The 24,807-nt window shown below is 39.5% G+C and overlaps 1 protein-coding gene across 2 annotated transcripts in view; it reads right to left on the reverse strand.

The window, feature by feature from the left end:
- LRP12 (LDL receptor related protein 12) overlaps nt 1–18,532 on the reverse strand; it is a 79,976-nt gene extending 61,444 nt beyond the window's left edge. For both annotated transcript variants that reach the window (XM_039233850.1, XM_039233849.1), the window contains exon 1: nt 18,134–18,532. In XM_039233850.1, the coding sequence (XP_039089781.1) occupies nt 18,134–18,212 (79 nt within the window). In that variant the 5' untranslated portion in view covers nt 18,213–18,532. The remainder of the gene's footprint in view (nt 1–18,133) is intronic.
- Nucleotides 18,533–24,807: the final 6,275 nt, after the last annotated feature.

A 24,807-nucleotide genomic window follows, 5' to 3' on the forward strand; every position in this document is an offset into this window, starting at 1 on the left:
GAAGCACGAACTCACAGGCAAATTTCCCACTTTTTAGCTCTCTGCCTTCCCTCCAGAGCCCCAGGCAGCCAGGAGCGCGGACGCCCGGTGTCCAAGCAGCTCTTTCAGGGGCCCCAGCTGCCCGGGAGGACAATGGCGGCAGGCGCGCCGCTACTCTGAAGCCCAGCCGCCAGGAGCAGCACAAAGCAGCAGTCTGTGCGATCACCGCCACCCACTCCCCCCACCAGTTGGCGCGAGGGGACCTGGCGTGCAGGTATTTGGCAAATACGGTCTTTCTATGACCCCAGCGGAGGTTTTCCCCCCCGAGCGGAGGTTTTTCTGTTTCGGACTCTCTTTTCCCCTCTCACTCCCCATAGAGGGTAGAGGGGGATCGCCTCCCACCCTGGAGTCTCCGATCCCGGCTCGATTTTATCTTCCCCAGTTCGCACTCACATTAGAAGGCTTTCTCAGTGGATTCTGCGTCCTTTTCTCCCAATCTCTCAGGTTTTGTAAGGTTTCCAATGGCTTCAGATCTTTTCTGTCTGATGTATGGGCGCGAGTGCAAGTACAGAGCGCCTTACTTCTCTGCCATCTTGCCCCCTCCCCCGAGGTGACGGAACTTTAAAATGGTAGGTCAGAGGTAGTTAAAAGCAACATAGAAGGCAATACTAAAATCTACTATAGTCAGTATATAATGGTGTGAGGATACAGTGCAAAGTACATGAGCATTGACATCAGAATCTTGAGTTTGACTTTTCTGCCTTTGATACTTACTTTTCTCTTATATATGTGTGTGAAGTACGTTAAGGTATATGCCACATATGATATCACCTCTATATACCTCAATATGCATCTCTAAAAATACAGACAGACATTCTCGCACCCAAATTCAATGCAATTACTTTAACAAAATTAATAATTCTTGATTTTTTAAAAATGTTTATTTATTTCTAGGAGAGAGAGAGACAGCATGAGCAGGGGAGGGTCAGAGAGAGAGAGTCAGAGACTGAAACAGGCTCCAGGCTCTGAGCTGGCAGTCAGCACAGAGCCTGAAGCGGGGCTTGAACCCACGAACCGCGAGATCATGACCTATCGAAAGTCGGACGCTTAACCGACTAAGCCACCCAGGCGCCCCTAATTCTTGATATTATTAAATCTAGACAGGCTACTATCAGATTTTCCTGGTTGTTGCATAAATGTCTTTTTACAGTTGACACAGGATCCAAAGTCTCAGTGTTTCATTTGGTGTGCTTCAGTGTTTCTTAGTCTAGAGTGATACTCCCTTATTTTCCATTGCACTGACTGGTTTCAGAAACTAGATCAGCTATCCTTCAAGAGGCTACTTTCTGTGGTGTCACTTCCTCTGGGTGCCACTTACCTTTGTTCATCTAGCTCAAGGCTTAGCAAACTTTTTCTGTAAAAGGGCTGGATAGTAAATATTTTAGGCTTTGTTGGTCAGTCTCTGTTGTAATTACTCAACTCTGACACCGTGGCATAAAGGCAGCCATGGACAATACTTAAATGCACCAGAGTGGCTAGATTTGAATAAAACATTAGGAAAAAAACAAAACAAAACAAAACAAAACAGAAAACAGGCAGTAGGCTAGTTCTGGCTCAAAGGCCATGGTTCATAACCCCTGCTTTAGAAGCCTGATTTAACACAAGTGTGACATTTTCAGCCGGGGACACTTCAGCGCTGGTGCCATGTGCTTTATAGGTACCACATCAGGAGGCACACACCGTCTGCTTGCCCTACTTTTCAAAAGACTGAGATCCATCAATAGGTATAGGTAGGGCTACCCGATCCCTCCACTGTAGAGTTCCCATATAACCGTCTAATAGTTTCCTTTATTGATGATTATAGCCTGAATAAATGATTTCATCAGGGGTTACAAAATATGTTCTAATCCTGCCATTCATTATATATTCATTACCTGAAATTCTGCAAAAAAAAGTCTCTCAATAAATGTTATTTGCTTGCCTTAAAACACAGTTCACACAGGAAAAGGAAAGATAAGTACCTAATTCTTCACTTAAAATTGCTTATTTTCAGAGTATGGAGTTAGTGCCCCATTTATTATCACTGTATCCAGTAACCTGTTATTGTAGTGTGGTGTATGTGTGTTTCTTATTACATGTCTGTTATGAGATGCCAAGGAGGGTTTTCTTTTTTTATTCAGGGAATTTAAACCAACTGTTTCATTACTCTTACTGATACTTAAAAGTTCTCTCGTCTTTGGCCAATGGCAACCCTTTTATATTGGCCCCTGTGCCTTTTGGCATGAGCCACTAGTCTTTGAAAGTCTCCTTGCTTTCTAATTCATCAGAATGTCCCAAGCTCACCTCTTGCGCTTTCTGCCCTGCTTATGGAATTCAGCTGCTTATCCATGACCCTAGCCAGGATCCTTTGAATGAAGAAGGGTATTTAGAGATGATAGTTAGGGTACTAATTGTGCTCTCTGCTGTTGTACTATTATTGCAGTGTTTCACTGATGAGGGTATAAAAAGGTACATAATTTTAGAGACACCTGAATGGCTCAGTTAAACATCCAACTTCGGCTCAAGTCATGATCTCACAGTCTGTGGGTTCAAGCCTTGCGTCAGGCTCTGTGCTGACAGCTCTCTGCCCCTCCCCTGCTCTCTCAAGTGCTCTCTCTCTCTCTCTCTCTCAAGAAAAGACAAAAACAAAAGGTAAAAAATTTTAAATTTCATGGGCAGAAGCTTAAAGTAGTAAGTTCTTTATGGAAAGCAAACTCTGCCTCTAATTATATGACCTTAAGAAATGATTTAATTTCTCTGTGGCTTAGTTTTCTATAAAATGGAGTCAAAATCAGGCCCATCTCATAGTTTTGATATAAAGATAAATGAATTAAAATAGGGAGTCTGGGTGGCTCAGTCAGTTGGGCAGCTGACTTCAGCTCAGGTCATGACCTCGTCACTCATGAGTCTGAGCCCGGCATCAGGCTCTGTACTGATGGCTCAGAGCCTGAAGCCTGCTTCCGATTCTGTATCTGCCTCTCTCTGCCCCTCTCCTGTTCACGCTGTCTCTTTCTCTCAAAAATAAATGTATGTTTAAAAAAAATTAAATGAATTAATAAAGTATTTAAAGCAATGAGTAGCATATGGTAAATAGTAAAAATTAGGTATTATTTTTATCTTTGAGAAATTTGAAAATACTCCAAACTTTGAACCAGTAAATTTACTTTTATGACTTAACCAAAAGGAAAATAATAAAAAATTAAGATAAATATTCATAAAAGCATGTCTATTAAAGTATTTATAAATGTGAACAAAACTGCAGACAATCTAATGTTCAACATTAAGGAAACAGTTTATGAGGAAAAGTGATATGGAAAAATGCCCCCAAGATACATATCAAGCAATACCAATAAACTCATCAGCCAAAGATGACCATTTCTACTAGTCAAGTGGGAATGCTCATTTCAGTACACCCTACCCACATGCTGATTTTTATGTCTTCATTGAACACTTGGAACACCTGACAGAAGTTTGATTTTTACATAGTTATTAAATTAGTATGTGGTATTTATTTTGCAACTCTTTTTTAAAGTTAATTTTTGTTTCTAATTTTATTAGCCATCCAATTACTATTTCTATAAACTATTTTTTGTCCATCTACTGAGGAAGGAAGAAAATGAACATTTTATGTAGAAATTATTTGCTTATTTAATAGCCTCACAAAAAATCTTGAGGGGAGCTAGCATAAAATCCAATAACCCAGTATCTTGCCATTTCGAAATCTCAATTAATAGAAAACCAAAATTAATTCAGAAAATACTAATTATCTGGTATCTGTCGCTCATTTATCAGCACCACAAGTAGATGAGTCCCAGTAATGAATTTAAAAGAGCAAATGTATCAGTAATTAATCAATCTGCATATAAGTAACATTGAGTTTAGGGAGATCTGTTACATAAAACTACAAAGAAGCAGCAGAGTAATGAATGGTTAAGAGCACAGATTCTAGAGCCAATCTTTCTGGTATCAAATCCTAGCTCTTCCAACTTACTAACTATGTGAACTTGGCTAAAATACCTAACTTTTCTGTGTTTCAGGTTCCTCATCTATCAAATGGAAACAGTAATAGTATCCAGGCTGATTAGGTTGTTATGAGAAGAAAATGTGTATGTATATACATACATATTAGATACACATAGATACACACACACACACACACACACACACACACACACAGTGATCAGGACACTGCTTAGCACATAGTAGCTGCTACGTGTTTGCTACTAGTACAAAAATGAGTTTAGAAATCAATCCCTCTTTGTCTCTTACTGTTTCATATAGCATAGCTTGCTATTCAAATACTAAATTGCAACTATTTAAAAGTATTTTTACCTTAATAACTTATGCACAATTTGGGTGATTTAAATATGACTTTTTAAAAAGTAGCCCTGGTGGGGTGTGTGTGTGTGTGTGTGTGTGTGTGTATTTAAAAAGGAAAATAGTCAATATAAATGACATACACTATACCATGGAGGTCCCTAATCCTCTACAGCAATGCTTCTCAAACTTGAATATGAAGGAAATTACATGCAGCTCTTGTTAAACTGGAGATGCTAATTCAGTATCTGGGACAGGGCCTGAGATTCCACCATTTCTAATAAGCTCCCAGGTACTACCAAGGCAGCTAGCTCAAGAACAGCACCATCAAGGGGGTCATGAATGAGCTTTAAGAAGTTCTGGAATTACACAATACCATATACGAAATTCTCTCTGAATGTGCATATGTGTATTATTTTCTGAGGAAAGGACCCATAGTTCTTACCACTGTCTCAGAGGTGGGGGTGCACATTGGGGAGAGGGCAGGTAGAGAGTAAGAGAATTCACAGAAGTGAGAAAGACACGTGTCAGTTCCAAAGCTAATTGAAAAAACCCAATACTGTCATTATGAAAAAAGAAAATAATTTGTAAAAACAAATATTTTGTTTGTACAATTAAAAAACTTAGACAACTGAAGAATCTTTACATTTGAGAATAAAAACACAAGAATATAAAACTCTAAGAAATAAAAAAGATAAGGCCAAGATATCTAATGTTCACTAAAGAAGTTCTAAAAGTAGACAACTTATAGAATAGGAGTTAAAACACATATATAGATATACATAATATACCCAACATATGCATGAAACTATCTTTTAACCACACATCTAGGTATTTTCAGGTAAAATGCCTACCAAGTACCAAACAGTAATAATAACATAAGATATATACATAAAAACATACTGGTGAAAACTGTAAACTACAAAGATAAAAAGGAAATTATTATAAACTTCCAAAGGAACAAAGGAATGAGAATCAAAATGGCAACTTAAAGTTAAATGCAACGATAAAGTAATTCGGGATAGAATTCTGAACAGAAAATACTGAAACCTGGAATTCTCCCCTCAGCCAAACCTTTATTTAAGTGTGACGACAAATAAAGAAACATTTTCAGCTATGTACACCTAAATATATATACAATCAATACCTGTTTCTTAGGGAGAAGAATACAATTCAAGAATGTAGTTTAGCAAAATTTAAAAAAAATCAAATTAATGACTTCAAGTAACATAATATGGGACAAAGAAAATAAGAAGGGAAAGAGAGACAAAAACTTAAGAAATCAAAATAATTAAGAATGGGGATGCAAATTTTAATGTAATTATTGAGGAAGTTGTTTGTTTGTTTTTTTTTTACAAATAGTTTATTGTCAAATTAGTTTCCACATAACACTCAGTGGTCATCCCCACAAGTGTCCTCCTCCATGCCCATCCACCCTCCCCCCCACATCCATCAGTCCTCAGTTTTTGTAAGCATTCAAGAGTCTCTCATGGTTTGCCTCTCTCCCTTTCCCCCACCATTTCCGCCTATTGAGGAAGTATTTTAATGCCTTCTTTTTTGGCCTTATTATGTAAAATACCAAATACACACAAAATAAAACAGTTTAGTAAGTTGTCATGTCTCATCCTCCCATATAAGGGATAAGGGGTTAATAGCCACAATATATAAATAACTCCTACAACTCAACAAAAAGATAACCTAACCAATTACGAAATGACAATGGATTTGGACAGACATTCACAAACAATAGTGGAAAAATACTTCAACATCACCACTACTCCTTAGAAAAATGTAAATCAAAACCATAGTTAAGATACCACTTCACATCTACAGGAATGCCTGTAATGAAAAGACCGGTCAATAACAAGCACTGGTGAAGATGTAGAGAAACCAGAACTCTTACATATTGCTGGTAGGAGTGAAAAATTGTACAGCCATTTGGAAAATAGTTTGGCATTTCCTCATAAGGGTCTTACCAAAAGACCCAGCAATTCCACTCCATGTATATACTCAAGAGACTGACAAATGTGTGACAAATGTCCACACAAAAACGTACACAAATACTGAAAGCTGCATCATTCACAAAAAGTGGAAACAACCCAAAATGTTTGTCAACTGATAAAGACATAAACAAAATGTGGTTTATCCATACAATAAAATCCTATTTGACTATAAAAAGGAATGAAGTATTGATTGAATACTTCAATAGCATGCATGAACCATGAAAAAATTAAATTAGATGAAAGGCGGCAGACATGTGAGATCACATATTGTATAATCCCATTTATATGAAATGTTCAGACATGGCAAACCTTTGGTGACATAAAGCTACTCAGTGGTTGCCAAGGGCTAGGGAGAAGGGAAAAGGGTGGTGATTGTTAGTACATACAGGGTTTCCTTCCAGGCTGATGAAAATATTTTAGAACTAGATAGTGGCAATAGTTGGAATAACTCCGTGAACAAACAAGAAACAAATGGATTATATACTTAAAAAGGTTGGACTTCATTAATATAAAACTGTTATTTAAAAAATCAGAATAGACTCATGTAAATATAACCACTTGGTCTTTGACAGAGGTGCAAACGTAGTTTAACAGAAAAAGGACAGTCTTTTAAACAAATGGTATTAGAACTGCTTTTCATACAAAAATGAGCCTCTTCTTAAAATTTACAATTTCTAAAAAATAAACTCAAAATGGATCTTAGATCTAAATGTATAACATAAAAATAAAACTTTCAGAAATAAAAATTAGAGAAAACCTTCATCATATAAGGTTAAGCAAAAAAGTTTTAGAAAGGGGCGCCTTGGTGGCTCAGTCGGTTAAGCGCCCGACTTCGACTCAGGTCATGATCTCACGGTTCGTGGGTTCGAGCCCCATATCAGGCTCTGTGCTGAAAACTAGCTCAGAGCCTGGAGCCTGCTTCAGATTCTGTATCTCCCTCTCTCTCTGACTCTCGCCTGCTCACTCTCTGTCTCAGAAATAAATAAAAACATTTAAAAAATTTTTAAAAAAAGTTTTAGAAATGACACCAAAAACACAATTCATAAAATATAAAATTCATAAATTGAATTTCATCTTAATTAAGTTTTTTAATTAAAACTTCTCCTTTGTCCCTTATCCTTCTTCAGATGTGAATCCATCACCACTAAGGTATCTTATTGGCTTACTTAGTCTTCAGGCCCATTCACTGAAGGGACCTACTTCTTACAGGCTCATCTCTGTTATCTTGCTTAGTGACACAAAGTTTAACCATACTAGGAATGAGAAACATTTCTCCTGTCAGCAGGACAAAGCTGTTAATTGTTGCTTTCCTATTATAAACATGTACTCTCCTTTCCTAATCCTAAAAAGCAAAATAATTACAACTGAAATGCTAAAATCTTTTATACTTTTCCTGACCAGTGAAATCAATAACAAAAAAGTTTACAAATATATCTAAAAGGATTAACAGGTTAGGAATCATATATGAAAATCAGGCGGGAAGAAAGGGGAGAGAGAAAGTTTCCAGGAGAGAGAAAGAAAAGGAGTGGAGGGAGGAAGAAATTTAGGACTAGGTACTGATCTCATAAATATGAACACAAAATCTAAAAAAAAAAATAATACTAAATGTATTCCAGCAGATTAAAATAAAATACATCATTACCAACTTGTTATGGCCTATTCCATAATGCAATTTACTCCATTCACAGGAATTCGCTTACTCAAATACTATCTGTAATTATGTTAGGTATGTTTGCTTTGCATAACACTGGCCCTCATAAACACCGTATGATCATCCTGGAAATGAGAAAACTTATGTGACAAAATTAAATGCACAGCCTCAAAAACTTATTAATATAGGCGTTTTTGAAAATCTCCAATTTGATTAAAAATACCAGAAACTCAGAGCAAATATCACACTTAAAATTAAAAAAGAAAAACGGGGAAGAGAAGCATTAAAGACTTAATAGGTATCAACAGCTGCAGAGTATGGACCTTATTTGAATTCTAATCCAAACACTGTCTAAAAGTTCATGTTTACATGACAATCAGGACCATATGTACACGGCTGGATAGTTGATGATAATTAGGAATTGTTAATGTTTAAGTGTGAGGATGGCATTGAACTTTTTTTTAAGCCCTCACATTTTTTTTTAAAGTTTATTTATTTTGAGAAAGGGAGAGCGAGCAGGGGAGGGGCAGAGACAAAGAGAATCTCAGGCAGGCTCTGTACTGTCAGCACAGGGCCAGACGCGAGACTTGACCTGAACTGAAATCAAAGGTCAGACACTTAATCAACATAGTCACCCAGGCATTCCTAAAGCCCTCACATCTTAAAGATCCATACTGAAATATGAATAAACTTTATATCTGGGATTTGCTTCAGAATCATTTGTGTTTTCGAAGTGAACAGAGGTCTAGATAAAACAAGATTGGCCATATAATAATTTTTTGAGGCTGGATATTGGGGATATCAAGTTAATTACAGTAGTTTCTCTACTTCTGAATATGTTTAGAATTTTCCAAAGTTTTAAAACTTTTTAATTATCAAACTCAAAGGAAAAAAATCAAAGAACAAAAGCAGAAAGGAAAACACTAGAGAGACTATAACTTACCAGAGAACCTTCCCTAGATAACATTATTGAACATCATACTATTATCGAACATCACTCTATTTTTATAAAAAAGTACTTAACTCTTAATTGAGATATATACAAAACAAATGCACTAATTGAATGCTTACAGTTCCACGAGTTATCAGCAAAGAACCCGAATCTGTGCAAACTCTCACTTAGGTCAAGAGATAGAATAGGACAAGCAGCTCAAAAGCTACCCTGCTCATCCTCTCGATCACAACCTCCCCACCTCCCTCTGACAGGGAATTACTCTCCTTGTATTCTAACTTAATTTTTTTTTATTTTTAAAAGTGTTTACTTATTTATTTTGAGAGAGAGTACGAGGGAGAGAGTGAGAGAGCGAGCGAACAGGGGAGGTACAGGGATAGAGAGAATCTCCAAGCTGTGAGTGCAGAGAGCTGGGCTTAACCAACTGAGCCCCCCAGCTGCCCCCTAACTTCTAAGATTGTGACCATACAGTAAATACCCTATAATTTTGTGTCTGACTTCTTTTGATCACTTGTTGAAATTCACCTATGCTACCTGTACCAGTAGTTTGTTCTTTTTCATTACTTTGTAGAAAGTTATTCTCAAAATATGGGCAGTGGATTCCTGGGAATCCCCAAGACTCCTTCAGAGTTTAACAGAATAAAGTTCATTTAGATACAGTTTCAGATTCCATATTGCAACTGGAATAAAGTTCATTTAGATACAGTTTCAGATTCCATACTGCAACTAAACTTAAAAAAAAAACGACTACTTCTCAAGTTCTGGTGGAGCATCAAAGAATATTCACATTTATCTGAAAAGGCTATTAAAATACTTCTCTCTTTACAATAACACATATATGTGAAGCACTTCAACCAAAACATGTCACAGTAGACTAACTGCAAATACAGACACGAGAAATCAACTGTCTTCTATTAAGCCAGACATAATAGTAATATGCAAAAATGTATACATAGCAAGCCATTCTCACTAATTTTTGTTGGGGAAAATATTGTTGTTATTTCACATATTTTTATTTAATGTATGATATTTATGGTCACATGCAATGGGTTTCTTTCTGTCATTTTGAACTTACTTGTGGAGTCTTGAAACCTAAGATTTTACAACTGTGGCTATGCAGTGTTCCCTTCTGCTAATACACCGTAATTAATTCATCCATTCTACTGCTGACAGACACAGGGGCTGGTTTTAGTCTGGGACTATAGCAAACAAGGATGCTATGAATAATCTTGAACCTGTCTTTTGGCATACATATGTGCCAGCTTCTGTTGAGTTTATACCTTGGAGGAGAATTGCTCTATCATAGGGCATGTTTATATCCACCTTTAATAGATACAGGTTCCCAAAGTGGCTAATAAGCTTTTGAAATGTGGTCTACTCTAATTTAGATGGGCTGCAGGCATAAAATTTACACTGGCTTTTGAAGGCTTAATATGAAAAACACTGTAGAATATCTCAGTAATTATTTTCTATCGATTATATATCAAAATGATAGTATTTTAGATATACAGTATTGAGTTAAATTATTAACATTAATGATACCTGTTTCTTTTTTTTTTTAATGTAGTTACTAGAAAACTTAAAACTATGTGTATGACTTACATTTGGGGCTCACATAATCTATCTATGAGACAGTGCTGCTCCAGGAGGAAATAGAAGTAAAAAAGGCCAATCCCAAAATTGTATAGAAGTGAGATGCTTCTGAGAAGCACACCTTTAAGGAAGACTCTCCAAAGGAGGGAACATCTAAAGGAAAGCCAAAGGACATGGAGGAGTTAATTTAGTAAAGAAAGTGACAGAGGAAGGAAGGGAAGAGACAGAGGGAACAGAATGTACAAAGGCCAGGAGACAAGAGAAATGTGTTCAGTATAGCAGAAACATGGTGAAGGGTAGGGGAGTGGTGAAGGGAAGTAACAAGAGACAAAAAAGGTAAAAACTAGCCACATCATGAAGTCCCGAGTAAATTATGCTTGTATTTTAAGAACAGGGAACTACTGTTGGGTTTTAAGCAAGAAAGTTACATAATTATATCTGTACTTTAGAAAAGCCACTCTGGCTGCTGTGCATGTGATTAAATCTGGACAAGACTAGAATCAAGATCAGTTGGTAGCTGTTACAATAATGTAGACACCCCCCCCCCAAAAAAAATGATGGGCCTGTACACAAAGAAAACAGCAGTAGAGAGAGGTGAGCCTTAGGCAAAATCACTTCCCTCAAATTCAGTTTCCTTATACCTACCACACAAATACTCTGAGGATTTAAACAAGGCAGTTTTTATAAAGGTATTCTGTATTCTAAGTCTTGGTAAAAATTTTTAGTGTCACTAGATTGGGCAATAATAATTTCAAGAAACTGATTTTTATTTCCGAATATATGGGATACAAAGATTCATCTTTTCTCCAATTTGCTAACTTAACACCTAAATGATGCTTTAATGAGCAATGAAATTAAGATAAGGAAAGGCTTACTTCCTTACTTAGGAGGTAAATCCCAACTACTAAACATGGTACTGTGCACTCTTTAATCAATTCAATATTAAAAGACTAGCACAATTTCCTATTTCTCTAAAAAGTGAAATGTAAGTAAATTACAGGTGGGTATCAGTTTACTCTCATTCAGTGGGATGAATGTGAGTGTAAAACCATTTCACTTCCTCACTAAACTAATGCTAGCAGGGCAGTGAGTTATCAAATATTTAAGACTTCACTAGAAAACTACTCTGTCAGCTTCATTATTCTGAGGTTTTGGGACCTTCTAAAGTTGTACCCCCTGTAAAAAAAACTGCAACCCATGGAAGTAAAGATAAAAAAAGGTCACTTAATTTTTCGTTGCCTCTTCTAAGACATAAAGCAATCTTTAACTGACCACTTAATATAAAGCACTTAACTTGGTTCTTGAAGTCTAACTTTTGTTCTACCTTGAAATATGAAATACTCTTTTTTCTTATTTTTTAATGTTTGTTTATTTTTCAGAGGGAGATGAGATACTCGTAAAACACTGTAGAAACTTATTTCACTGACAAAAATGATAGTCTTTAGAACTGAGTTCTCCACAGGACACGTGTTAAGCCTCTCCCCTTATAACTGAAATCCTCATTCTTTCTTGTCATGTGTTGTACAGCTGTTCACCACAATACCCCTTCTTGCACTGAGTGTTCTTAGCTTCCCTTTTCTAGACTGAATAACAGAAACTTAGCTTCCTAACGATCTAAACTGCTCTACTGAATTGTGGAAATAAATGACCCTCAACATCTCTCTCCTCCTCTCACCTGATCCTATGTCATATTACTTTAAGAAATCTCTATCTTCCCACCCTGAAACTTAGAGACCTAAGTACACTGGTGCCTGCATTTTCCTCTTTCCCTCTTGTGACAAGAGAGGAAGCATCCCTTTCTTTCCTGGCAAAAAGGCCACTCCATACTCTTCTATCTGCACTGTTACTACCTTTTCTCTCACCTGGATCACAGCCAAAACCTGATCACCCCATCTCTACTCCTGTCTCCTTCACAAGTCTCCACAGGGCCGACAAAAGTGACTGTTGTCAAACCGTAAATCATACCAGGTCCACTGAAACCACTTCTATATTTACACCTAACATAAACCCAAACTCTTTACAATGGTTTCCAAAGCACTGAGTTCCTAAGATTCTAAGCTCACATTGTCATTCTCCCTTATGACCACTGTGCTCCACCTACACTGGTTTTAGTCATTTACCTGCAACACATCAGCTCTTCCATCAGCACCTGTTTGATGCTGGGTTTTTCATATGTGGTTCCCAAGTGCAAGGATCTCTTTTCCTAATCATAATATGGGTCTTAAAAATATCTCCACAAAGAACTCTTTTTCTAATTACCCTTGTCTGTTATTCACTATCCCCGCCTCTTGTGAGTATCTTATTGTAACTTCCTCACTAGACTATAAACCTTCTGAGGGCAGAAACTAGTTCATCAGCTTGTTATGCCAGTCAAAAGCAAATGCTCAAGGAACATTTGTTAACTGAATGAATGAGTAAAGAGACAGGATTAGGCTGCAATCCCAGCTCTACCACTTCCTAGTGGTTTGATCTTAGATAAGTCACAACCTTTCTTAGCTTCAATGTTCTCTTGTATAGAAAAGGGGCAAACACCTTATAGGATTGCTGAGTAAGACCTACTGAAGATTAACTGGCAATAAATAAAACCAAGCACAGTATCTGAACTTAATTTAATAAATATTACAAACTTAATTTAATAAATGTTGGTTTCCTTCCCTTCTTTCTATTGCTTAGACAGTGAGAATTCCTTAAGCTAATTCAGTATTGAAGCTAAAAATATACATAGGAAGATACATATATATATGTATGTATGTATATATTGTTGCATATACTTAAAAGACTGATGACCTGCATCTCAGCAGATAGGCTGGTAACTTGTATTTGTAGGATCTAATCCTATGCTTTAGAAAATGGGAATAAGTAGTGTACATCTGTAACTCACTCCTCCCCCCAAAAATGGTGAGGGTGGGTGGGGTGAGGAGAAAAAGAAAACAAGAGGGAAAGGTAACCTTAGAAATCAGAGATCATTAACTCAACTTCAATTTCTAAGTTTAGAACAACCTTCACTTACCCATAAAGACTTACAGAAAGAACAAGATTAATGCTTATAAAATAAAAACATTTCCTATTTGCTTAAATATATATAAATCTCATCTATATTTACTTTCCTTTTACCTTTCCTTCCTTAAACTGTATGAGCATTGATAAAGGGTAAGAAAAAAAAAAAAAGAAGAAAAAGCTTCAACTACAAGAACACCTCAGATCAGACACACAAAAAGCTTTCCCAGTTCCCTTAATTTCTTGATAAGCTTTAAATTGTCTAACCACCAAAGTCAGTCTTTTCTTTTATTTTCTTTAACTGCTGCTCACTTTTCAGCCTGACACCACTTTTATGTTTTTGTCAGAGATTTTACTTTCTAGGAACCTTCTAAACCATTTACGATACATCATTCAAATCTCCATCATATTCTTTCTAGAACATAGCTAGCCCTCTGAAAGTGGTCATTTAATACTCTCTACCTGATAACTGCTTATAATTTTACGAAATGTGCTGTGTACCTTCATATTCTCCCTAGGATATGGATATAATTTAGATTCTAAACTCAAGGAGGGGTTATATTAAGCAATTAATTCAGTTTTATTCAACATATTTTATGTAATCAAGCTTGACTTTTTTAGAAGTAATTGGAATCTGGTTTAGATTTTTTTTTCTCATGTTCCAGTTATTTCTACAACCTTTCTAAAATTGGAACCTCTGGTCTATCCTTAAACTGGAAATTTATAAAATGCTGCTGAATGTTCCACAAAATTCATGGGAAAAGATTTACCATTAGATAGAAAATGCAAGAGTAAAAAGAATATTTTATGTTATCACAACCTCCATAGCAGTACTGTGTATTGCAAAGACTTTTGACTATAATTAGCTGAAAACCAGTTTAAAGAAGACTTTTATCACAGGCCAGTCCGTGTATGCCAAGAAGAGTTCTTACTGCTATCAAATGCTCCAGCAGCAAGTAGCCACAAACTAACCACCTACAACTCTCCAAGGTTATTGTAAAATGATCTAGAAATACCACAAACATTTCAAATTATATTTTAAGATTTAATCTAGGACCATGTTTTCACACTAGGAACTGCAGTGTATTAATGGGCCCAAAATAATGAGTCCAACCAGCAAATGAACAATGGAATGTTGGAGTGCAACACAGGTAGTAAAAGTATTATTTCATAATCTTTGTTTTGTTCTGTATACTGGGAGTAATATCAAATGTATTTTAAAGGTGGGTTTCAATTTAAAAAAAAGTTAGAAAACATTGATCGGGAAGACAAACACAAGTGGAAAAGGATAAAGCAATGGAACTGTTACCATTACCAACTTATGGCTTGGGAGATGAGCCAACCAACAGCTTCTGTTGACTAGGAGACAGTTTTTGGAAACCTCCATGTACTTGCAAAAGCCAAACATCTCTACGTGAGATATGACAAAGCACCTTCTCTCATGATCAGCCTAGGACAGTGCCCTGCAAAGCTCACGGTTGCTTCCACTAATGTTCTTATCCCTTCCAACTTCCAAAGGCAGAGGTCAACTTTTACTTTCTACTCACTCTCAGGAACATTCAACAGTTAAGTTATAGCAGCTAAGATAGAGCAGCTCCTGAAAGTTAATTATTGGTTCTCAAACAACTATGTCTAAAAAACATTAACTATATTCCATATCACAACTTAAGAGTTTCAAGTAAGGCTTTAACATTCAGAAAAGTAACTTGGATGTAAAACGATCACACTATTCCACTAAAATGGTCACATTTTAACAGTCACAAACATAGGTCACTAAGATGGTAGTGTGAAGAGAATAAAAACCAAAATAAACAGATTTTTAAATTTTATTTACTTACTTGAGAAAGAGTGCAGCTGTGAAAGAGGTGGAGGGGGGAGGTGAGAAGAGGGGGAAAGGGGGAGGGGGAAAGGGGGAGAGAGGGAAGGAGAGGGAGTGCGAGAGAGAGGGGGGGAGAGAGAGAGAGAGAGAGAGAATCTTAAGCAGGCTCCACGTTCAGCTCGATCCCGCAACCCTGGGATCATGATCTGAGCCAAAATCAAGAGTACGACATTCAACGGACTGAGCCACCAGGCGCCCCCAGACTTTTTAAAAAAGATACATAAAATGTTCCAAGATTCAAGACACAACCTGGAGCCATTTAATACTGCCATTAATGCAGAAGCCTCATTCTGTGAAGAGTTAGTTTGGAACTGCCTACATACTGGCCAAACTGCTTTCTTTCACTGAGTCTACATTAAGAGTTACTCTCAACACTCAGTTGTTTTAACAATGATTTCTTATTATTTTTGAAGCCACTTAAAAAAAAAACACTTTTTGATGCATAAGGGACAGTTTCATAAATTACACTATCTGTTCTAAAGGCCCACGGTGATGAGTATTTCTCAGAATGCGTCCAGTACTCCTCACTGGTGCATATTCAAGTTAAACAAATCCCACTATTTTTATAAAAGCACATCCCCCTCATATTATTGTTACAGCTTTCTTTTTCCCCTCATATAAACCCACGTATGGCTGGAGAGCCAGAAGAGGACAACAGTGCAGCTATAAAGAGAATTTCCCCAGTTGCAGGGTGAAGGGTACCTTTAATCTCTGCTCACACAGTTTAATGTTCTGCCTGGCTCACTACCTCCTTTTTTCTTATACTTTGAAACTTGCTGTGGCTTGAGACATCAACCCTGGCACAATTACTTGCTAGTTTTATAACATGGTCGGTCCCACACTGTTGGAAAAGGAGTTTCATTCTTTCCCTACCAACAATTTCTCAGTAAACATAAATTCCAAAAAGATAAATCTTTGATAAGCGCCTACTAGAAAGTCGTTTTGTGTACAAGCACAAAAGAATGTACCAAGACAAATTACAAGGTTCACAGCCTCTTATCCCTGGAGGCAAAAAGACTTTTAGTTCAAACACTAATGACACAGGTTTTAATGAAAGAGCTAAAAGAGCTCATTTATTTATCTATTCTGATCTGACATCACTAGGATTCAATTCTGACTATAGCAGTGGACAAAGCAGGACACTTCTAATCACCATGGATTAAAGATGCCTTCTTGCTTTCTTCTCTCTTCTGGGCCATTACACCAAACCCAGGGCAGAACTATACCCACCTTCAGGCTAGAAGAAACAACATAACAGCTTATTGATCTCTGGTGTAGACCCAAACCCACAAGTCATCAAGCAAGTAGAATCACAGCTACTTGATGCACCTAATACTCCAACGTCACACACAGGGTTTTCTGATCACACACACGCATATGGTACACAATTACCACGTCGAATGCAAACCTTCCCCTACCCAAGGAAACAAAAACGTACACTATATATAATGCACAATATATGTATTATAATAATACATTAATCAGGTCAGACAGCAAGCAGCACATTTTGAATCACACTGAAAAACTATCTTTTTGTTTGTCAGTAAATGTTAACACATGGTCATTAAACTCATTTACTGTAATTTCTCAGGTTCTAACAGTTACCATCACATTCGATTCCATAGACAAATGCTTCAAAAGACGTAATACTTGCTCATGAAGTACATATTGACTGAACTCCATCACCACACCATAAGTGGAATTAGTGCTCGTCGCAAATGACTTAGACGTCTTATAAGTGAAATTTACCAAGGAATGGCAACTCCTATTTACAGTGTTTCCTTCTGAACATATCAAAACACCACTCTAAAAAGTAGACGTTAAGTGTGTTCACAGAAACACCTTTTCAGTGCGTTTAACTGATAAACTAAGAACGGTGAAGTCAGAAGTGGAACTCAAAGTCTCAAGCAATGAATGTTCTTCCTAATTAATTCCATTTAGCTCTAGTTCAGACCCTGATGTAATATAAAGCTCAGCCCTCCTCGCACACAGTCTTCAGCCTTCTGTTAACCTCAGAGGAGTATATGCAACGCAATCCACAGACTGGAAGGAAGCAACAGCGACAACACGAGCGGCCAATGATCGATGAAATGACAAATGAACTAGGAGTCAGGGCAGACATCTACGCCCGAAGGGAGAGACTGAGGTGGGGCTGGAAACTATTTTCTGGCCTTCTCCCGCGTACCGCTCCTGGAGAAGGGACAGGATCCAGCACGCCCGGGATCCACAGAGCCTCGGCCTCCGAGGTGCGGGAGTGGGGAAGATGGGGGGACCGCTGCGGTGGGAATTTCACTGGGGAGAGAACTTCCTGACCCCGGAAGGGTCGGGGGTGGCAGGACCGTCCCGAAGGCGGCGAGGGCTATCTCCTTTCCCTTCTCACAGTCCTACATCTTTGTGTGTGTGGATTCTGCAAGGGGCCCTCCAACCCAGGTCGGGAAGTCCGCCCGCCACCCCCTCGCTCCACCGGGGCTCCCTCCGGCCGGGACGCCCAAACCCCTCTCACAACCCCGAGGGTCCAGAGGTGGTGAGCGGACGAAAGCATCACCGTGTCTGGACAGCCCTCCGGGGCATCCACCCCTCGCCGGGTCTTTGTCCCGCCGGCGGTGAGGGGGGGGGGGGGTCTCTCCCCATTTCTCCCGGGGAACCCCTGTCCTGGAGGCCTCGGGGCCCAGGGTCGCCCCAGCTTTGTTCGGTCAGCGGGGCGCAGGGACGCGGACACTTACCGTACACTCCGGCGAGGAAAAGCAAGACCAACGCAGACCTCCACCGCGGAGACTCTTTTGTGCTCCAGCGACGGGCCATCACCACGGCAGATGGAGGGAGCGAGGAGATGGAGGAGGAGCTGGGGCCAGACGCCGCCGCCGCCGAGCCCCCGGCTGCTCCCTGCGCGCTCCGCGGCGGCGGGAGGGGGAGGGGAGGGGCCGCCGCCGTCGCCCGCCCGAGCTCCCTCCCTCCGGCCCTCCCTCCGAGGCACGCCGGCTCCCACCCCCGGCGGCGCGAGAGCCCTCCGCGGGGCGCCTTCCCCGGGCCGGGGGGAGGCCGAGCGCGCACAGGCGCTAGGCGAGGGGGCGGCGGAAGCGCGACTCCGGCCTCGCACCGCACAGGCTCTCCGGCGCCGCCACCCGCCAGACGGAGCGCGAGCCGGGACCCGAGCTCATCCGTACGATCGGCAATCACCTGGCCCGCCTGCCTTGGTTCCCGCCCCGCGCTCGGCAGGACTTTCCAAGTCTCGGGGACCGTTTCCCCGCGAGTAGAGCCAGAGGAGTAAGGCAGTGCCAATCGATGGGCGAGCCCTCGAACGCCGGCCGCTGGGTTCCCGCGAGCTGGGGGGCGGCGGGGGGGCCCGCAGCGGAGCTCCGCCGCAGTCCGAGGCCTCCTCGCTGCCCCCGCGGGTGGTGTGAGGGCAAGTTGGGAGTCTGAGGGTGCTTGTGCGTGCGGGGAGAGTGGGTGAACGGCGACTAGGAACTTGGGAGCTCCTCTCCCCTACCCCTACTTGCGTCCGCTTACTCTTTGCGCGGAGCTCTGAGTGGGTGGGTGCGTCAGCGCTGCGGTCTCCGGCCGGGTCAGTGTGCGCGCGTGCTGCGATGCGGGTGCTGGACACCCACGCTCAAGGTGCCCGCAGGAGCCCAGCAAGCCTATAGTGCGGCGCTCTTCCAGAGTAGCCGGGAGGCAGTTTGACATCGCGGGGGCGGGCGGGATGCGCGGCAGGAGAAGGGGGGCGGGGCGGGGGGCGGGGGGGCGTCTTTCTACATTCCCTAATTTCCCTAAGCATCTCCGCCCAATCACAGCAAGTGCGACTCCTTCCCTTGGCACTCCGTAGCACTTTCTAAATACTTTTGTAGTGACACTGGCACGTCAGTCCTTCCGCCGTGTGTTTTTAAAGTGTTTGTCTATTTTTAAAGTGTTTGTCTATACGTCTCTTCTTCCTTACTGTGATTATCATTGGCCTTCACATGCACCCCCCCCCCCCGGCTATGCATTGAAGACCTACAATGTACTAAGCTGTCCCGTTGACACAGGATATCTCATTTTAATCCCCAACAACCTTGTGAGATAAATATTATTATCCACATTTTATAAATAAGAAAATGAGACTCGGAGAGGTTAAATTACCCAAAACGATATAGCAAATAAATAGTTTGAAACAATTTTTTCTCATTCCAAATTCAAGACTGCTTCCCCTGTATCAGAGTCTACTCTGTAGCACAATGCTTACTGCATAGGAGGTAAGTGTTGACTTTTAAAAAGATACACATTTTGAAAGTACATTTAGGCTTTGCCTCTGTCCTCTACCGACTCGTCCCCTTAAAGTTTTTTTTCAGGAAATGGTATTTCAAAAAAAAGCTTATTAGCAAACAATAGAAAATCCAGTGATTAATAGATTTTGTATCAGCTGACAAAAAGAAAAACAAGAAACAACGTAAATCCAAAAAGTGTTTTCCACTCTCATTGGAGAAAAAGTATCAGCTTCTTTGTTTTTCATTAAACAGCCAGCAGTCGTCTTTCCTAGGTTTAGAATTCTGGATTCTGTTTCATTGTTTCTACAGCTATTTTTCTAGAAATCGCGCTGCCATGCTGGCTGTGCTTAGGACAGGGCACAAACAAAATGAAGAGAGCGTAGACTGCATCTTCCCTTCTCCACATTTAGTATCATTCAAGTAACAGTATCCCCAAGACAAGACACCCAGTGTCATCAGTCCCTTGCCAGATGCATTCACACCCCTCTCACTCCTACACTCCGTCATCCACCCAGACCTGTCTTCTGGATGTATCAAGGTCTCAAATTTGTTCAGGGTCCATTTGAAAATACTTAAAATCTGGTGAAGACGCCAAAGAGTGTTTGTTTATGGAGGCTGTATCTAGGGATATTTATCGTTTAGAAATTAAAACAATTTTTAAAATTTGTAAATTCATTGAAAATAAAAATTTCAAGCTGTACCAAACAAAACAAAACTGGGTGAGAAGTGTGGCATTGTTTCCATCTCTGTGAATCTCCTTGATGTCTGGCTTAATAGAAGACAGCTGGATTCTCATAGCTGCTCCTGCATTCAATCTGTTGCAACATGTTGTTTTGGTTGAAGTATATGAAGATAATTCAAACTCACACAGATATACAATTGGCAACGGGAAGATCTCATGCACCTCCCTGGGATTCTCAGGTAAAACTTTGAGAACTGTTGACTTAGATGCCTATATTAACACCTTCAAAACCGAAGTATTTTGTTTCTCGTTGCAAAGAATTAATCTATTTTAAGGGATTAGAGGCTGAGTGCTTCAATGCTCACCAGCCAAGGATATTTATGTTTCATGAAGGAACATTTTTATTTGTACAAAATCTAATTCTGATAGACTATCAGACATTTGGTAAGCAACACAGCACAGAATAGATATTCAGTATTACCCCTTTTCTTACCTAATCTAACTGGGTATCTAAATGTCTACTGGGCTAATATATCAAATAACTTCTACAAAAAAGCACTTCAAAATCTATAAAAACGGTATACAGTAGCAAGTGTTGGTAACAGTTCTACTGCAGTTGGACTGATGGTTTAGCTTGGCCAGTGTTCCTATCTGCACCCTATAAAACATAAAGCGTGCTCCTGAGACTCATATGGTTCTTATTCTGGGTCCCTGGATCCACAGATGGATTTCAAGGGGTCCCTAACCCTCCTGAAATTATACGAAAATTTTGTGCGTATATCTTCCTATCAGCATAAATTTCACTATTTTCAGATTCCTAAAGGATGTGTCAACCATTTTAAAAAGTTTAAGAAAGATTAAATCAAGCAACTGTTTGAGTTTCTTTGCTTTTTAACATGTATTTATTTTTGAGAGAGAAAGGGGTGTGGAGGGGCAGAGAGAGGGAGACAGAGGATCCCAAACAGGCTGTGACCTGGGAGCATAGAGCTGAGTGGAAGGCTCAAACAATGACCTCATGACCTGAACCAAGAGTCAGCCACTCAACCCACCGAGCCACCCAGGCATCCCTGAGTTGCTTCTTAATGCTTTTCCAATGGTTCTCAAACTCCTTAAAGGCATATAGACTGTTTCTTTTTACCTTGGCATATTCTGAAAAGAACCACAATCCTTCATTTTATGGAGACCTGCCCTTAAATAACCCTTTTGTTTTGATTTTAAACTTCTTCCTTGTTCAGTTATCACCATATATAATGGGTTAATTTTCACTCTTGTCACCAATAAAAATTCATTCCTCCTAGTGTAGACCCTGTTCCATTTAGTGGCATTTGAAAATCTCATCCACACAGTGAGGTTAGACTGGGAATTTAACTCTACCACCCTGAACATCATGTTTTATTGGAAAGAAAATTGATGATAGTGGTTTTTCTACTTGGCATGCTGCCAAACAAAGCTAAATCTTTTAACTCCTCCTCAAAGGAATATTATGTTTAAAAAAGAAAAGCAAACTTGCTAAACACATATAACTAAAAGGGAAAGAAATTTTTTTCAAATTGAAGTTAAATAAATAAGGTATCTTTACAAGCAAATTGTAATTTCCACTGGAGTTGAGTAATATAGGATAGCAAATGAGATCCATCAATCAAAGCAACTTCTATACCAGTTCCCTAGCACATTTATTGTGGTTATTATTTATTATGTTCTGTACTCTGACAGCATACCCAGTATTGTACCAAGTAGTCAAAGACATAATCCTGGCTCTAAATTAAATAGCCCCAATCCACATAGATTTAGTTTTGCCCTCGAAAGCCCAACTTTAATAGTAAAACCCAACTGTAGAGCATGCATAAATTTACAGTGCTAAACATCTCTCTCTTATAGACATATGTAACAGTTGCCCCTACCAAAAAAAAAAAAAAGAGGGAAGGGGGAATTAACTACAGACGTTGGTACTTTTAGATGCTCTGAGTATTTTTGTTGTTTAACCGCTTGATTTCCAAATGCATTTAGATGTGTTAATTTTAAGTCCTTCCTATAATTGATTGAGGATAGGAACTGGAAATGCTCATAGAGTGGAATCTTATCCCTACGAGCCCATCAGAAGTGAATTTGGCAATAGTGATGGCAACCCAATGGCTCTTTATAGGCTAATCTCAGACGTATGTAAAGTATTTGTTTATACTTTGCCCACATCCAAAAAGGATTTGCCATCCCCAGTGCATTTGTAGTAGACTATAGTTGTTAAAAATATAGATCTTAAAAGAGTTTAACAGTGCTGAGTTAACCTTGGTCAGGTAACCTAATCTTTTGTGTCTCTTATTCCCATGTACAAAAACAGGGGAAAACATGGGGGCATGATTAAATTATGTGCATGCCTTAAGTGGGATAATAATAATTGCTAATATATATTGAGTGCTTATGGTATAGTACACATTTGATCCTCAAACAATCCTCTGAAGTTGATACTATTATTTACCTCCCCCCTTTTTCAAATGAATAAACAGGCACAGAAAAGTTCAATAATCTTATCAAGATCACACAGATAGTAAGTAATCGGTATTTACACTCAGGCAGCCTAAGCGCAGAGCATGAAGTCTTCATCATTCTACCATGTTGTATGTAAAGCACTTAATATAGTGTTAGGCGCTTAGCAGATACTCAATAAGTGGCATTTACTGTTATTAAACATAAATTACATAAGTAAAAAGAGTGCTTATGTAATATTCCCTAATATCATACAATTTAAAATAAAATATATAGAATTATTTTCTGTCTTCCTTTTATTTCCTGGAAGTAGCTGATAGACCATTAGGTTTGTTTCAGTTAGACATAAATCTCTTTCAGATATCTTTTTAAAAGGAAAAGTCATTTTTTAAAAATTTATTTCCTTGAATTTTAGAAAACATCGAGTATCCGTTAGATGAATCACAAGTCTGACTTTTTGATGCTTGTCTAATTTTTTTTGGTGACCTTGTAGTCATTATTTATAGTTTCCTTTGAAGATCAGAGAACCTTAGGTTGCTCATTGCCCTAATCTTTAGAAAAGATCTATGACAGATTTTTCTGATCCCAAAGACTACATCAAATCATATGAAACCGCTCAGTTATCAGGCCATGAAAACAGAGGTCATTTCTACTAAAGAATAGATTACTCCAGCTTCATCATGAAAAGAATATTCTCCTTGGAAATGCCCAGGCGGGTTTGCATTTTGAATATGTACCAGCTGTGGCAGAAAAGAACAGTCTAATCCTTTCGATTCCTGTAGTCCACCACCGCACTTGCACAGCAGGGGCCGTGAAAGAAATAGCGTCAAACAGCATTTCAATATAAAAATTTTATCCTCATACTCAACGAAATGCATTAAGTAACTGAAGCAAAATTAAGCATTTCAGAACATTGTGGCAGTTGGTTCTTGTCACCAAGTCACTTAACTGCAGTCGCCAAAACTTTTCTCTAGGTCATTATTAGCTCTTCTTAAATACTGACACTCCTGAAACAGAAACCCCAATTTATAAATACTCATCTGCACAAAATTTCATAAAAACACTTTTAGTCCTTTCAGTGCGGGGCTTAAGGGTAATTACTGGCAATTAGCAAGTAGCGACCCAGCTCCGGGAAGCTGCTTCAGCTGGCCCGTGAATGAGAAAAAGGACACAGTCCCAGAGCAGATTGTGCTGACTTTGCTGTCCCTGGATTAGACTCCCAGCAGTGCTAACCTTCAGTACTCCAGGGACTAGAATCTGTGGGAATGAAGCTCATTAGGACATTTTTTTGGCCCTCTTATTCATTGCCTCGCACAGGCAGAGCAGAGAGCCAGGCTGCAGATGCTCACTCTTCCCACTCTCTTCCCCTCTCCCTATTCAGTGGACAATGTCTTCAAGGAAGTCTGTTCTCAGTGATGTTCACCCTCATCAGATCAGTGAACCTATTCCTTCAGGAGACTCCTTCTAGAACAGGCTTCAGACCTGTTCTGGCAAGCCACTTCATGGGCGTTCCTCATTAACTCAGAAAAAGCGTGTTAAGAATTGAGACACCTCTGAAGGTAGGAGAGGCACTTTGAATTCACTAATACCATCAATGGCGATGGACTGGTGTGCATTTGCTAATCAGAAGAGCAGAGCCTGCATATTCGCGGAGGTGGATAAAGAAAGGGAGAGAAAGCTCCAGTGAGACAGAATTTTGTCTGTTTTTGTTCACTACTGTATCCTCAGCACCTAGAAAAAGGCTCATCTCTCAGCGGATGCTCGGGAAACGTGGACTGAGTGAATGAGTAAGGGAGATGAGGAATGAAATAGATTCCTGGGGGAAAAGATAAGCAGAGATGTTAGGACAGGACAGAGAAAACTTGTGTTTGTTCTGACATTAATGTCCAGGTGGCCTGAAGAGAAGGCTGCTTGCTTTGCAGCCCATGCACAACGGAGTGAGTTATCGGTTCTTAGGCTTCTGGCAAGAGCCGATAGACCTCACTACAAGATGAAG

This window comes from Hyaena hyaena, unplaced genomic scaffold (genome assembly GCF_003009895.1).
Source record: "Hyaena hyaena isolate Hyena2069 unplaced genomic scaffold, ASM300989v1 scaffold_79, whole genome shotgun sequence".
Taxonomy (NCBI): domain Eukaryota; kingdom Metazoa; phylum Chordata; class Mammalia; order Carnivora; family Hyaenidae; genus Hyaena; species Hyaena hyaena.